The 15,638-nt window shown below is 39.9% G+C and overlaps 1 protein-coding gene across 1 annotated transcript in view; it reads right to left on the bottom strand.

Annotated features, from left to right (window-relative positions):
- The window catches only part of LOC128381733 (ras-related protein Rab-26), an 89,119-nt gene that overhangs the window by 40,000 nt on the left and 33,481 nt on the right, over positions 1-15,638 (bottom strand). Inside the window, exons 3-4 of the mRNA XM_053341772.1 lie at positions 14,908-14,949; positions 12,333-12,399 (exon numbers count right to left, since the gene is read on the bottom strand). Coding sequence (XP_053197747.1) covers positions 12,333-12,399; positions 14,908-14,949 — 109 coding nt within the window. The remainder of the gene's footprint in view (positions 1-12,332; positions 12,400-14,907; positions 14,950-15,638) is intronic.

Here is a 15,638-nt window from a genome sequence, read left to right as displayed (position 1 = left end):
GCTCAAGTAATTGACTACAACTCACAGTATTAACTGGTGGGTGTGGGAGTCAAGAGACCTCACAATATACATACAATACAATGTACACTTCATAGCAACTTGTGACATTGTGACGTAACAAAAAATTGTACATACATGTAATTGGTTTGGTTTACCATTTCATGCTACATTTACTCTAATTTCAGTCCAATTACAAGGGAAAGACTGTTATTTTTAACTCACCACATTTACATGACATCCATACTACATGAATGTGACATATGCAACATGATTAGCCATTAAAAGTTTATGCACTGCTAAACATTACACTACCCAACAGTATATTAACATTACTTCATCAGCCAGAAAACATGCTTGGAAAATACATTTATTTACTTCCCTACAGCGATTCAGACGAGATGATCAATATCCCCTCATCCTATCCTCATATATCTCTCTGCTTAATTTGCAGCTATAGCCAGGAGACTGTTGGCTTAGTTTAGCGTAAAGACTGAAAGGGCAACTAGCCTGGCTCTGGTTAAAGATTAAACATTTACCCTGACCTTTAGTGCTCACTGATTAACATGTTATTTATCGTTCATTTAATCTGTACAGAAATCAAAATTTAAAAATTGCATATACAGTAGTGGTTTTGTTGTACACACATTGTTATACTAGCTGGTTCCACTCTTTCAAGTATTATGCTAAAATGTGCTAATCCCCTGCTGATTCTTCCTTCATATTTACTGTATAGTAAAATGATTGTCATCTAATTCTCTGCAAGACAGCAAATAAGTAAATAAATAACTTGAATACTTCTTCTTCTGTAAATTATGACTTGCTGAACATTGACATGATGATGTATCTACTATCTAAATGATCTAAGTGTCATTCCTGCCACTGCTTATAAATGATAATTTCAGAACTGGGACAGAAATCAAGTTTTTAAATAGGGTCTCCGAAGTGACTTTCACAGACTGAATTGATGAATGCATAATAAAAAACACTTTTCCATCAACTTGCAAATGGCAGCTAAGCACCACTAGTCACTCTTCTGATCCATTAATGCCAGAAAATTAACAGCACACCTATGATTTCCACACTGAAGGCACCTGCTAATGACAAACCAGTGTGTGTGTGTGTGTGTGTGTGTGTGTGTGTGTGTGTGTGTGCGTGTGCGTGTGTGTGTGTGTGTATGTATGTATGTGTGTGTGATATATTTGACAGATGAATTTCACTTTATTCCTTCAGGCGAGTTGCTTCCCCCAGCATTGATGTTACTAGGGGGACAAAATGAGAGCAAGCGTCTGAAATTGCTACCGGCGTCCCCTCCCTCCATCACCTTCATTATTCCAGTGACAGTTCCAGTAGTGGTTGTCATTTCTTCTTCTTCTTCTCCTCCTTCTAGCTAAGCATGACCCACGGGGCTCTACGCCATCCGTTTTAGAAAAGGGGGTGGATCAATCAAAAAAACGACAAGCGGTTTCTACATTCCTCAGGCGTCATGACAGCTGAATCCATTAGTGTTTGGAGTCTGTATTTCCAGATAAATGTTAAAGAGAGATGAACAGGTAAAGCACGTGGGATATGATAGCGGGATCGATATTTGAAGGTGATCAAGTGTGTCAAGATAGTCAACAAGTTCAATGCAAAGTGTGGATATGAGATGGCAGATGCATGCAAATGTGAACACATCACACACTAACACACACCCTTTTGAGCTACCTCCCAACTCACTTCACACAGATGCCCAAGAAGAAAGCCTAAAAAATGCCTTTCACACCGACCTTGCACATCCATTTTAATATGCAGGAAGCTAGTAAAGTGTGTGACTGTGTGTGTGTGTGTGTGTGTGTGTTCGTGAGAAAGAAAGAGAGAGCGTGAGTTTGAAGATAGATCACACACCTGAAACCTTTCCCTATAGTGGAGTAATACTGTTTTGTTTCTTAATGCCGTTTGCCCCGCTTTCTCCGTCCTATCCGTTTACCTTCCCTTTCTTCTTCCCTCCTTCTTTCCTAACACTCCTGTCATCCCTTCACCCTTCCTCCGCTTGTCTCTTGATCATCGTTTCCTCTGTCACTGTCCCTCTTCCTGTCTTAGATGGGGGTACAGTATGTTTCGCCCCCACGAGCTGCTTCTGATTGAGGCCTACAGTCACTCGTTAGTGATGAAAGCGGCAGTGACCCTGGAAGACGGAATAGAGAGAATAAAAAATGATGCGGGCGGGATGCAAAGAAGCAGAGCAGACGTAATGTGGTAATGACACTGATTTAGGAAGAATTCCTAGTCCTACGGTTGTCATTTGCCGCTATTTTTATGCTCCTGTGCCCCCCTTTGTTGTAGGTCATTGCAGCCATGTCGGTGGCATTTTGGCAAAGTTAGAAGTAAAGGACAAAAAACTAACAAAAACCTGGGGCCCTATTTCTGTGCCGGTGCAGAATACGAAGCGCAGTGATGCAGTGGTAAATTGTTTCTTTCCTGAGGCACACATTATTTTCTTGGCTATGCCATCCGCCTGCCCAGAGCAGAGCGCAAGGTGCACAGGTGGGTGGAGAGGTGCACACAAGATGAGAGGTTCATTCAGATGAGGCAACACAAACACATCTGTTTCTGGCGCAATCCACTTCTAGTTTGTTAATTTTACCCTCAATAGCAAAGTGAACACACTGAATAATGCTTTAATATAAATAAAGTGTTTTAATTGAATACTGTGAAACCAGCAGACGCATTAAAATCTACATTAAATGATGTGGTTATATCAGGAACATCAGTACAGCAGTCTGCATTGATGTATTAATCTATAAATTAATATGGGTGATTCCTACAGTATCTGTTGTCCACATCTGTATGAAAAGCTTTACTTTCACTTTATTAAATCATGAGCTATCTGAAGACAGCAGGACTGATATGGTGATAAACCTGCAGACTCCGATTAGAGAAGTTCCCCGCCAAAGTGCAGTGCCATACGCACAGATGTTCACCGTATTTACTTTCATTAAATCACCAGGCTGCTACATGATAACCACACATGTATCATGCTGGTTGGTTGTAACTGGGTATTACGTCGGTTTATGTGGAAGACATCTGGTTACCAGGGCGCCAACTTCCTTTTTAGCAAAAGTGGCATTTCATGTGTTATTCTTGAATGCATTATGCTGTTGTGTGACATTAATTACTAAACAATATGAGTATTAACAATGTGAGATACAGAGGAGTCAACTGAAGTAGAGTCAATCTGACAGTTTTAACAAATTTGGCTATTGTTGTTGTTGTACTAATCAACTCTATCTGCTTCTGGCTGCAGATTTGTAATGCTGTGTGTTCACAGCTTCCAGCATTACAGCAAATTAGTGGAAAACAATGCGATCATTCACAAAAAATTGGTTTAAAAAGACAAAAAGGAAGAAACCATAACACCGTCATCTATGGAGAGTTTTCATCTGGATTGACTGCTCATACCAGGTCCAGGTGTATTTTATACTTTCAGATCCGGCCAGGAAAACACAGAGCAGAATCAAGACACACAAGCACCGGGCCATCACAATATAAACAAGCATAATGATGAGATATAATTTTTTTCTTTATCTTTATCTGAATGTGACAATACTTTTTTGATATAACTATTTATTCTTATAATTATTATGTTGAACAGTTGATCAAAGCTGTTTAACAGTTGTCCTCGCTACCACCAGAAAACAGAAGGAGGAAGGCGCGGTATTTCTCCTGAAGAAGCCTCTAAACCAGCTGTCCTGCTTGGCGTTTTCCACAGGTTGGACATCAGCCTTGGATGTGGCACACTCATTTTTCTGTCATTTTAGTTTCTCCAAATAGGGAGGTATATAGACATGGGACCCAGCACTGTCAAAGAATGCTTCCTCGTCCTGCTGTCCTATATGTGGAAGGCTGTCGGCTCATTTCAGGCTCAGTCCCATCAATGTTTATTATAATGCGTACTGTATGTTGAGGAGGGAGCTCTGAACAGAACATCCAGAGGATTAATACACAGGTCTACATCCTCTGGACCAGGTCTACGAAAAAATGTTGGTCACTCTGGTGTCTGCACTGCTCAAAATCATCAAGACACTTGACACAGCACAGGACCCTGTCTCATACTCATGCTCCTCTGGGGTCTTGAATCTTCACAGCTGCTGACTATTCTGCTGTTCACTTACCACTCCACAATCCAGCACACTGTCATTTGGCTGACCCTGAGTCTCCATAATGAAGGTCAACATGACGTAGTCTGTTTCCCCAAGATAGCGAGGGCAACCTGTCACTAGCTGGATGGCCAAGATTTCTGGTGCCCTGTACCATGTTGTTTGCAATTGACACCAGCCTCAACAGCTGAAATAAGATGGGCAAATCCAAAGTCAACTTGACTTTTATTGGCTGCTGCTTGAGGCTCACAATCATAACATTTTCTGGCTTTAGGTCTGCATGCATGATTCTCATTGATGTCAAATGGTACCAGGCTGTGACCAACTGATGCACGACTTGACTCGGCTTTTTGATGGAAAGACCCTGGTTATTCCTGTATTCCGTGTAAATGTTTTTTTTTTTTTAAATATTAAATGCCCTCAAGTGCTCCATTATATTTATAGGCCCCTTTTAAATTTCAGTTTTTTGTGACAGATGGTGCCCCGTTCACTCATATACAGAACCCCTAATCCCCAAATTGATTTTTAGTTAATTCCATGATCCAATTCCCCAAATTGGTCCGAAATACAACAATATGCTCATTCTCAGAAATGTCATCATCCACATTTGATGTCCCTCTGAAGCCATGACCATTGATTTTATGAATTTACTTGAATCCTTTGATTTCCGACAATCTGTGAATGGCCCGCCCATGTTGAAGGCCATACTCTAGATTTAGTTCGCTCCCCAGGTCTATCTCCAACCCTGTAATAGGAGAGTCTTCACTTATCTGATCACAGTGCAATCATTTTGACCTTGATTTGCCAAGTGCTTCTTCTGTCCATCCTGCTCTTCTCCACTCCTGCATCCTAAACTCTTCCTCTGCTGTTAAGTTAGTGGAAGCCTATAGAGAGGGTCCCATCATGACCAGTATCAAGGCTGTACCATCTCATGTGAGCACAATTCTGTTTTGGCCAACTGTCAAAAGCAAAATAAAAAAAACCTTTGGCCTCAACGTGGCTTAATAATAGTAATACTAGACAAATAAAGAGAGCATGGAGAAGGGCACGGCAGAGGTGAAAGTGGCATGAATTGCAGAACTCATTTCAAATTCTGAAGGATCTCTTGAATAAATACCATCTGGCTGTCAAAAATGCCAGGGCTCAATACCAATCATAATATTTTCTTCTGTTAAATCACATGCAAAAAAGGAGGTCATATTCTATTCAGGATTGAAGTTTGAAAAGAATCTATTTTTATTCAGTTGTATGTAATGCAACTACAGGCATCTTACATTACAGTAGCTAGAAAACTCAAAAAGCAGCATTTTTTAAATATCACTCAGCTCCAACCACTACTGAAATCTTCCTCTGTGCTGTATTTTTACTGAGCTTGTCCTTGTAGTAGGGGTCACTCAAGTCATACAACTCTTTTTCTACTTCAATTTCAATTAATCCATATTGATCTTGCCTAGTTTGGTTTTAGTAAAGTGCCTAGTTTCTATCTACATGTAGTTAGAAAGAACGGATGAATTGGCAAATTAATTCTGACTATACCCACAGATCTGTCCTCTCTATGACAACCAGAGTCATCAAGGAATAAGCATATTGCTTCCATGTCTGGTGTAGCTACTTTCATTTACTATAATGGAAGCATATGGTTGTAGTATCCACTAGGCAAGCAGTCAGCTTACCTTATGTGCCCAGTGTAGCCACATTGTCACAGTCAATGTAATTTCCCTGAAAGTAATGGAAACATTACCATGTGTGTGGTAGGAAAGGGGCAGAAAGGATTACCAAATGCCACATGCATGTACCTACACACGTGTACATGTGGCTGAATATTTCCAACCAGGAGGTTGGTGGTCTGTTTCCTGCAGTTGATGTTTATCAGATTTGCATCAGATGCCCAAACCACGTTAACTGTCTCTCTGCAACACAAAGGTGCAGCAGTTTTGCTACACGCCACCAATCTACCTGTTGATCTCCCCCTCACTTCTACACAAAACCCCAAGAGATTTAAACTCCTTCAGTACTCTGCATTTGAGGATAATCTGTGTTTGCTTTATAGCACAAGAGTAGACAAGGAGGCTTCCAGATAATGTACATTTTTCAATTTGGAGTAGCACATTGGCACATTGAGTTTTACTACTATGTTTGGATTACCCATGTTTAAAATGTATTAATGTGAAACCACTTTTTCCCCTCAGTTTGGAGTACTGAATACTGCACTGCTCATGAGTCTGGCATAATGTTAAAGCTGTAGTTGTTGAATGGGAACAAAACTTTTTTTTCTCCATCTTGGTTAGGATGATGATGTGTTCAAATTATGCTATCCAACACTGAGATGGAGCAGGACATTTTGTGGTCTGAAAAATAATGGCTCTCTGGTGGACAAATTACATAATGGCAAAATCGTTTCAAATTACCTAAAACACATATTTACTTTGTACTGCAATTCCGTCCATAAATGGTGATACTAACATACTTGTGATAAACTACTGATAAATCAGTGGATTTATCCATCAGTCAGCTACAGCGTTTTTCAAATATGGACAGAAACAGCCATGAATACCTCTCAGATTTTCAAAAGCTAGAGTTAGTTAGTCTGCCATGTTCTTGTGATAAAAAAGGGTTGGTGGAAAGGTTTGAGAAAAATCATCCACCAAAAGGCATTATTTCATTTACTGTCTAATATGATTACAGTGATTATCCAGATGAAACTGACAAAAACATTCATTATCAACAGCGTTAAATTGAACTGGTGTGTATTCCAACGAGACTTGGCCTCACAGTCATAACCCTCTCTCCACCTCCTGGTAACTAAGAGGAGGGATGGAGGCCATTAAAGGGAAATGAAGCAGCTCAAGCACCTCGTTTCTGGACAATACAACCCTTTCAATCATACAGCAACATTTGGAGCCATCATCTGTAATGTAGCTATTACCCGTTACATGAAATCTTTTAACTCTGTCAGTGTTTTTTTCTTTTCAAATTCATCAAGCTGGGTCTCTTTCTGCAATAAGGTAATGGGGAAGGGAATTGGAGGAGTTTCGCTTCAAGCGGAGATGTCGGCCATTTATGCCATGATACAAAGTGGCTTATTCAATAGAGTTAAAAGGTAGTTATAGTTTTTTCAGGAACAATGATTCCTTAGAATTACCATTACATTAGTAACAGCATGCCTGCACAGCATTTCACATGACAGATAAATGCATGAAGGGGCTGAGATAAAACCACTCACTCTCTTACCTGAGCACGCTTGACAACCTTGAGTTCCATTCTTCTTTAATTCCTCCAATATTCATTCCAGTGTGCTGCCTTCTATGGAGGCATAATGCCACTTCATTACACCGTGAGCTTCTATAGAAAGCTCTACAATGATTCATCTCCACATTTTCATTAAGAGTCTAACAATATATGTTTGTCCTTCATTTTGAAGAATGTAACCATCCAACAATGGCTCATTGGTGATAAGTATTACTGAAAAGGTTTAGTTCTTGCAAGGTATGAGGACACCTGTTGACAGCTGTTCTATTATTTGTGGTCACTCAGACCTCGTTTTTATGCGTTTATAGTCATTCTGAACGGTTTCACTTAAAGGTGGAGTGAAAATCTGATCATCACAGAGTAGGGAGGGGGACAAGGAGATGCTATATTGTTTAAATATAAGGATAATAGTGTATATTTTAATAATATGATAGCAATGACACTAGGGCTGGGCGATATGGCCTTTTACTAATATCCCGATATTTTTAAGCCATGTCACGATACACGATATATATCTCGATATTTTGCCTTAGCCTTGAATTAACACTTTGATGCATACAATTATGCCAGTGTGATGATTCTACATTAAAACATTGTTCATACTACATTAATATATGCTGATATTAAACATTCATGCCAAAAGCGTAAATCACAACTAAACAAATTCATCAAAACTGTATTTATTAAACAGCTATTAAGCAGTGGGACAAACATGTCATTTCAAAACAAATAAAGTGTCTTTTATGCATGATGTAACTAATATGACATATCAAAATAACACTAAATTAAAGCGCACATTTTGTGCATAATGCCACTAGGATATAAAGGTAGAGCTGTCTCTGCTAGGTAGATTATATCTTGGATCAAGTGTGTCGATGATCTTTCTGAATCCGGGCTTTTAACCACACTCACTGGGTGACGCTTTTATGACATACTTTACATATTACGGTTTGTTGTTCAACGTCCTCCCTCTTGTACCCAAACCACCGCCAGATGATGGATCATGAATTGTTTTTTTGGGAATTAAATCTCCCTCCTCCACTTGTCCATATCACCTGCTGCTCGCGCGACCTGAGATCGCTGCTACTTCTGCTACATGCTACCGGGCATATGACGTTGCACGCACAACATAATGTGATGTACGTAACTAGGTGCGCTTGTTTTATCTCTCTGTGCGGAGAGATGAGAGAGTGAGAGAAACCTGTAGTTCAACGGGCCGCGACTAAAAACAAACTGCGTGTAAATTGAATGTATACTCGAATATTCACGATATAGTCATTTTCTACATCCCACAGAGAACAAGCCGCGATACATCGAGTATATATACGATATATCGCCCAGCCCTAAATGACACTACATGGACATTAGAATCCAGGTTAACCAGGGTAACTTGGATGGAACTCAAAGTCTTGTTCTGCATGTCGGAGTAAGTGGATTATTCAACAATTTTGACATACATTTTTGGGTTAGGAATCATACCAAGCCGAGGAAAATCACATACCGAACTGAACATCCTATATTGAGTGATTCAGAATGAATACACAAACCTTTACCCCCCTAGTTTTTATTCATCCTGACTTGTTTCTCTACATTCTCCACAGTGATTCCAGCCCGAGCCCAGCTGGAGAATGATGAAGGCTAGTTGTCTGCATGTCTGTACTGTTCTCTGACTGCTTTGTTCCTCAGGACCTCACACTTTCTTTTCTTGACTTAATAAATTATGTTTAACTTACCAAGTATGTCCCTATCCTCCTCCTCTCACACTGATGCCTGCATCAGGTTTATGTCTCTATCTCCCCTTCCTGTCTACCTCTTCTTGTTTCTTGTCTCCTTCACTGAGTCTGCTTTTCCTCTTTTTTAGCACCCCATGGTTTCACTCCATGCTGTGGATATGACAAACTGTCAGCTCCATTTGGGGAAAGGAAAAAAAAGAAAAGAGTCTGCAGCTGGTTTCTGGACCCAGCTGGACCACCGCACCTCACAGCGGTCTCTGCACCAGATGGGCCTGGCAGATTGCACTGGGCTCACTGCATCCAACAGCTCATTTGCTCTGATTGTCTGGATCTTCTTGGGCTCTCATTACGGGCTTAATGGCAGTCGAGTTTGGGGCCAGAGCTGAATAAAACAAACAGCCATTGCTATCCAGGGGCATAGTAACACTTTGGAGACATGCCTTGCTCTCCCATAAGAACTACTGAGCTCAACCGAAGCATTTTCTGCATTTAACCCCTAAATACCACAGTGTTTTTGAAACAGAAGTGTCCAGCAGCAATAGCAAAACGCAAGTTCTTAAAACAAAATGATGGTTTGTTAAGCTTATTTTCACAGTTTGTCATTTTCCATCAGTTATTATTAGATTGTACTCACCAAAGTAATGGCTAGGATACATAATTACCTTAGTATACCAAGAATTGTATCCATATTGGACAAATTTGCACCTCTGGATTTACTGTAGCAATATCATCATTTAGGTCCAATGTAGCAAGTAGTGTGCTCATAATATAGCCAGTCTAAAAGTTAAGGTGTGGTTAATGGGTGTGTACTGCCTTTGACTTTCATGCAGGAGAGTTGAATTTGCATGTACCTAAAATTAATGCTTTCCTTTTAATTGATTAGGGTTAGGGTTACATTAAACAATTTGGAGAATTGAGAATTGTCTCATACCAAAGTTCGTGTTTAGAGATAAAGTTGGGGAACAGCTCATTAGAGCCCAACGCGGTAAGAAACAAGCATTCAGACAATCAGACAGGTTTTAAACAAGCCAAAAGTTTAGCCAGATCATCTTAACCATTCTAATTTAAATTAAACTAAGAATAAGAGCACAAAAATGTCAGCATCGACTACTTGAAGCGCTGTATCTCAAGGAGGAAGCAGAGAGTCAGTGTGCAAACTGTGATGGACTTTTAAAGCAAACAGTTTGGGAAGTAATTCTACAGTTCATTAATTTTTAACTGTATTGCATAAAACTGCTTGTGTTTGCCTAACTGGATCTCTTTTAAAATAATATCACCACACCCCAAAATCTCACCAATGAACCAATGTTCAACACTGGCTTGTGTGAATGTAGAATTTCCACTTAATGCCCTAGATCACAACATTCAGTTTTGATTTCGTCTCCATCTTTGCTTCTGAGCATTCACTACAGTTATGATTTCTATTCCTTAAAGAGACGATCTATCAGTATGTATCTAACAGTATGGACAGTACATCACTTAACAAAGGTTCGCACATGGTACCAGTCTCCAGCAGAGAGAAACAGCCCTCAAAATGGGATTATGAACTCAAATAGATGATGACTCATTTGTTGCACAGTCATCTATATTAGCTTTAGTAGTGACATAACCGGCTGTCTGGAGATGTTTCTGTTACTCCGAAAAATCCTGGCAGACTGTTCACTTGACATTTTCATAAAGACTTTCAGACGGTTTTCAGTTTGGCACCTTATGTGCTCAAATCTTTTTCTTAACTCGCAGCAGATGGAAGTGGAGCTGCTCAGCAACAGAAAACTTTGGCTATAGTGAGGAGCTCCCAAGTAATATCTCCAACTGAATGACATTGAGCCAGAGCATACGTGCCCAGCAAATCTTCTCTGTGAAGATGAAAAAAAAAACATATTCAAGAAATACTAGTGAGCAAAATCTAAAGCTAACAAAGCACTTGATCGTTACTTGACAAATTGAAAATGGACTTCATTCTCTGTACATCATTTTGATAGAACTAAAAATCCAAAACGGATAAATCATGATTACAGATCTGATGTGTATTTGAAGTGTATATGAATCACTCAGGAGTTACTGACTTCCTTTTACCTGTCGAAGTTCACAAATGAGGCAGAGCTCTCTAATTGTCAGAGCTGTACATTTCAAAGTCTGAGTCACGAAATACTGTCCATTAGTTCACAGGAATCGACAGCTTTCGTGACAGCTGCATTGGAGTTACACTCTCTCCCCTGCTCTTGCCTGTCAGACTCAATGAGCTTTATTTAAAAGTCAGTAACAGACGGACATCTCAGAGGAGTGGTTGGAGGCTCCCCGGATGCCTTGTTAAAGATCAGCGAGGGTAAACTGTTGCACTGACAGATCAGAGTATCACCGGGCAACTGGCCAGCAGCCACACACACAAACCCCCACACACACACACACACACACACACACAGGTACACAAATTCAGAAAAAAAGGGAAAAAGTATGCACATAGTTGTAGATAACAGACACATGAAATTCTATACATGTACCCACCATTTAAAACACATTTACACAGTTATATAACCTGTACACACACGCACACACGTGCACACGCACACGCACACACACACACACACACACACACACACACACACACCGTTACACAGGCATTATCTCAAACTGGAATCTCTTCAGCAGCATACAAAATAGCACCATGATGGGTGGTTGTGGTGAATGTGTGTGTCCTGTTATATGTTATGTGTGTGTGTATGTGTGTCCCTGTATTTCACAACACCTGCTCATTCAGGATGGCCTCAGGCACATTTTGTGTGTCTATACTTGGTGGGGTTGCTCAAGATATAATTGCCACACACACACACGCATGGGAATAGCTCATAGATATCGCACCCCCCAACTATGTGAGAGGCAGGCTAATTTTTCCACCCAGTGGTTAGCCTCTAGCTTGAGGGAACCTGCACATCACAGAGCCTCTGGTGAATGCCTGCATACACACACACACACACACACACACACACACACACACACACACACCAATTTATCCAATCAGCTGTAACTTGAGTGTTTTTTGCAACATCAAAATGGAGGAACTGGGATACTTCTGCTGTCAATCAAATAAAAACAACAATCACAACAAATGGACTGTTTGGCTATGTTAGGAGAAAATACAAAAGGTAGAGGGGGAGGTATGTCAGTCACAATCAAGCAGACTCAAACACACACACAAAACACAGAGGAATCCTACCATGTGCATCACGGTAGTAAGCATGTGTAACACTCCGGAAACGCTCCTGACCAGCAGTGTCCCAAATCTAAAAAGGAAGAAGAGGAAATCTGTAACATCATCGTCATCATCATCATAAGCAACATTAAGCACGTCTGTTTGAACCATCTTCACACAAACATGCCCAGTCGTTATTCACAAACCATTCATAATTTAGCAACCTTCACTAGGCAAGTATTCAGCATTGGATTCTCATACAAGCCGAAGCAGCATGCATGAGACTGTAGTGGGAGCGACTTGACATTAAAGTCTGGAAGGTGTAGTCTTTTTTTCTTACCAGTCCTAAACCAAAAATGCAAGAGGTACAGGTGTAAGGAATGGGTTAATAGTGTGGTTATCTACTCTAACATTTTTTTTAATCATATTTATAGGAATAATTAGCTTTACACTGCAATACAAGAACAGTATTGCTATATCACCATGTCTTCTACATGGAACATCTACTGGTGAGGATCATTACTTTTTGCCCAGGAGATATAGCATTAACCTCCATCTTTTAGCATGACATAGCCTATGTAGCCTAAGAGTGTATAGTCAATGTAAGGCCACTTTTCATTTTAATATGTGTCAGTTGCAAACAATATGAAATCAAATGGAGGCAGCGTTTAACACTAGCTAGTGGAGCTAACAATAGCTTAATAAACTGGCTCCAGATGATAAAATCTGCCAGTAACAGTTGTCACTTCAGCTGACTAGAAATGAAAAGCCTGCTTCAGTATACTCATGCCAATTGAACTATTTTCTATCAGCACATTCAGTCAGAATTGCCACGTTCAAGTTTTCCGCCACACTTAACAAAAGGACACAAGAGGCCACTGATTAACTACATTTTGCCTCAAGGCTGAAGTCACTTCTGCTTTATATTAAAGGATATCACAGAGGCAGAGTCATTAGAAAGGTAATGACACTGCCATTACATTACAAAGGGACATTTACAACACATCTTTATCTGAAAGTGTATGTGTGATTCCTTTATGCGCTACCTCTTGGTTTGTTTTATTAGTAGTGGTAGTAGTTTTTAATGAATAACTTAGGAAGCCCTGAGAGGTAAAACTATTCAGTATCTCAAAAGAAAAAGCAAATATTTAAGACTGACCAGGAAACAAAATAATCCTTATTTCAGTAGGGCCGTGTAGACATTTTTCATTCTCTTTACCGGCACCATTAATCATGTCACAACCTCTCAGATTTATCTTGCAGCCTGTTTGGGTACAAATCTTGGGAACAACCACAAGAGCATTATACATTTTTTGGCTGTATATCTTCAATGAAGTGAAACTTAATGATTAAACATATTAATTCAAATAATTATAGACATTGTCTTTCCAGTAGTTTTTAGTTCTAAGGTTGTAAGATCAGTTGCTAGACATTCAATGACAACATACTTTGTTGCTTAGTTTGGACTTTTGCTGTATCACCACCCAATCTGGAATGACACAGTCGATCAGTTTTATGTGATCTGGTCTGACATTGAGGGTATGCCTCCTTCCACTATTTCTCTAGCCTGTAAACCAGACAAATCTGCTGAGCTGATGTTTTATTTGCTCCGGCCTTCGAGTAATTCAGATAGATATCCACCCGTTTAGGTCCATGACTGGACAATCACAACTATTTTTCTCAATGTGTGGGGATGTTTGGGGGTGTTCCCACATCCCTGGTGTCACTCAGTGTTACGTCACATGTTTTGTTGCTCTGTATCCAGAAGCATTTTGGCCTGCATTCTTTGGACATCATAAATTAACTGAGACGTTCTAATATGCATTAGCAAATTAGTGTAGTGATGCCAGACTGCCATTTTTCCATGCCTCCATTAGTCACCAACCCAACAAGCTTTTTTAAGTTGTGTAATAGATCTAATTACTCGTTATGGTGCCTCCATAGGGCCAATTAGTTTTTCTTTTTTAATAACGCAGCATCATCCTTTTTGCTCAAAATGGAAGCAGCAGCATTCTTACATAATGTTCAAATTACACTATTCTGTGTTGCAATTTTGAATAGGTTAGAAAGTATGTCGACACAAATGCAAATTCCATTAAACCCATTCCTGAGATATCACCTGAAATATCACATTTGACGGATGAGGTGATTGATGAACATAGATCTATTAAAGATGAGAAAGATGAAGGGAGAGAGAGAACGTGTGTTGTGTAATTAAGGTGGAAAAGTAATCAGACAGTATCTAATACTGTTTCTTAATGATGGGGCTTCATTGGCATCTCTGTCTGCCCGTGTCTCTGGCTGATAACTTCCAGGCTTGATAATCTGATGGAAAGTCTGCTATTCCCTCTAGTGTCTTCAGTCAGGCAGAGCAGCAGGCTAATTGACTGATAGAGATTAACCGAGGCCTCATTAAGTCATCGTTTGGGCTTCTTCGCCCTCCCACAGCAGGCAATGAAGATGTATGGGAGGTATTTACGCCTGGGGAAGCAGTTGCTGGTGATTTGTAATCAAAAAGAATGCACACATACCCTCACCTTGACAGACATTAAAGCAAACTCAAATTTAAATAGAAAAAGCGATTCATTTTTGTTCTTACCTGCAGTTTGACCTTCACAGCGTCAATGGTCATAACTTTATTCTGAAAGACAAAAGGAAAGAACATACATTTCCAACATTAATTACAATTGCAAATGTACAGACACAGAAAGCAAAGCAACAGAAACAGAGAAGGGAAAAAACTTCAAAAGCAGAAGAGAAAGATACTTCTTTCATACTACAGGAGTGAGAGAAAATAGCTATTTAAAACAATACAGAGGCATCAGAACCTGACTAAATGATGCTTTTAGGCCCTGCTGAAGGGAAATGCTCTTGTCTAAAAAGTCTAAATGAATCCTCAACAGCTTAGAAAGTGAGTCCTGAGGTGTGCTACCATGCTGATGTGTTATGGTTGGCTTTTTATGACCACAGTTGGTGTAATAAGAGGCTTGGCCTCTGCCGTGAGCCTTCCTTTTAATGCTGTGATTTTGTCAGCACACTTTGCTATCTATGGGGTTTGGTTTTTTTGGGGTTTTTTTTACAAATGTATACACACGCACACACACACTCATCTTTTGTTGTGATGAAGACCTTTGTTTCAGGGAGTTGCATCATTTACCAACCACTCTAGCTGCCAAGCATTTTAGCCTACCGCACACGCAAACAGCTTTCCAATACCTCTGCATGATACCGGCAAGATAACTGGTTGCATTGATCTTTTCACAATGACACACAGTAAATGGTCACCAGTTGTAGCAGCACCTGGATGATGTTCTATTATTCTACTAAATA

This window comes from Scomber japonicus, chromosome 20, assembly GCF_027409825.1.
Source record: "Scomber japonicus isolate fScoJap1 chromosome 20, fScoJap1.pri, whole genome shotgun sequence".
NCBI classification, from domain to species: Eukaryota; Metazoa; Chordata; class Actinopteri; order Scombriformes; family Scombridae; genus Scomber; species Scomber japonicus.
This window is presented reverse-complemented; position numbering and strand designations above follow the sequence as displayed.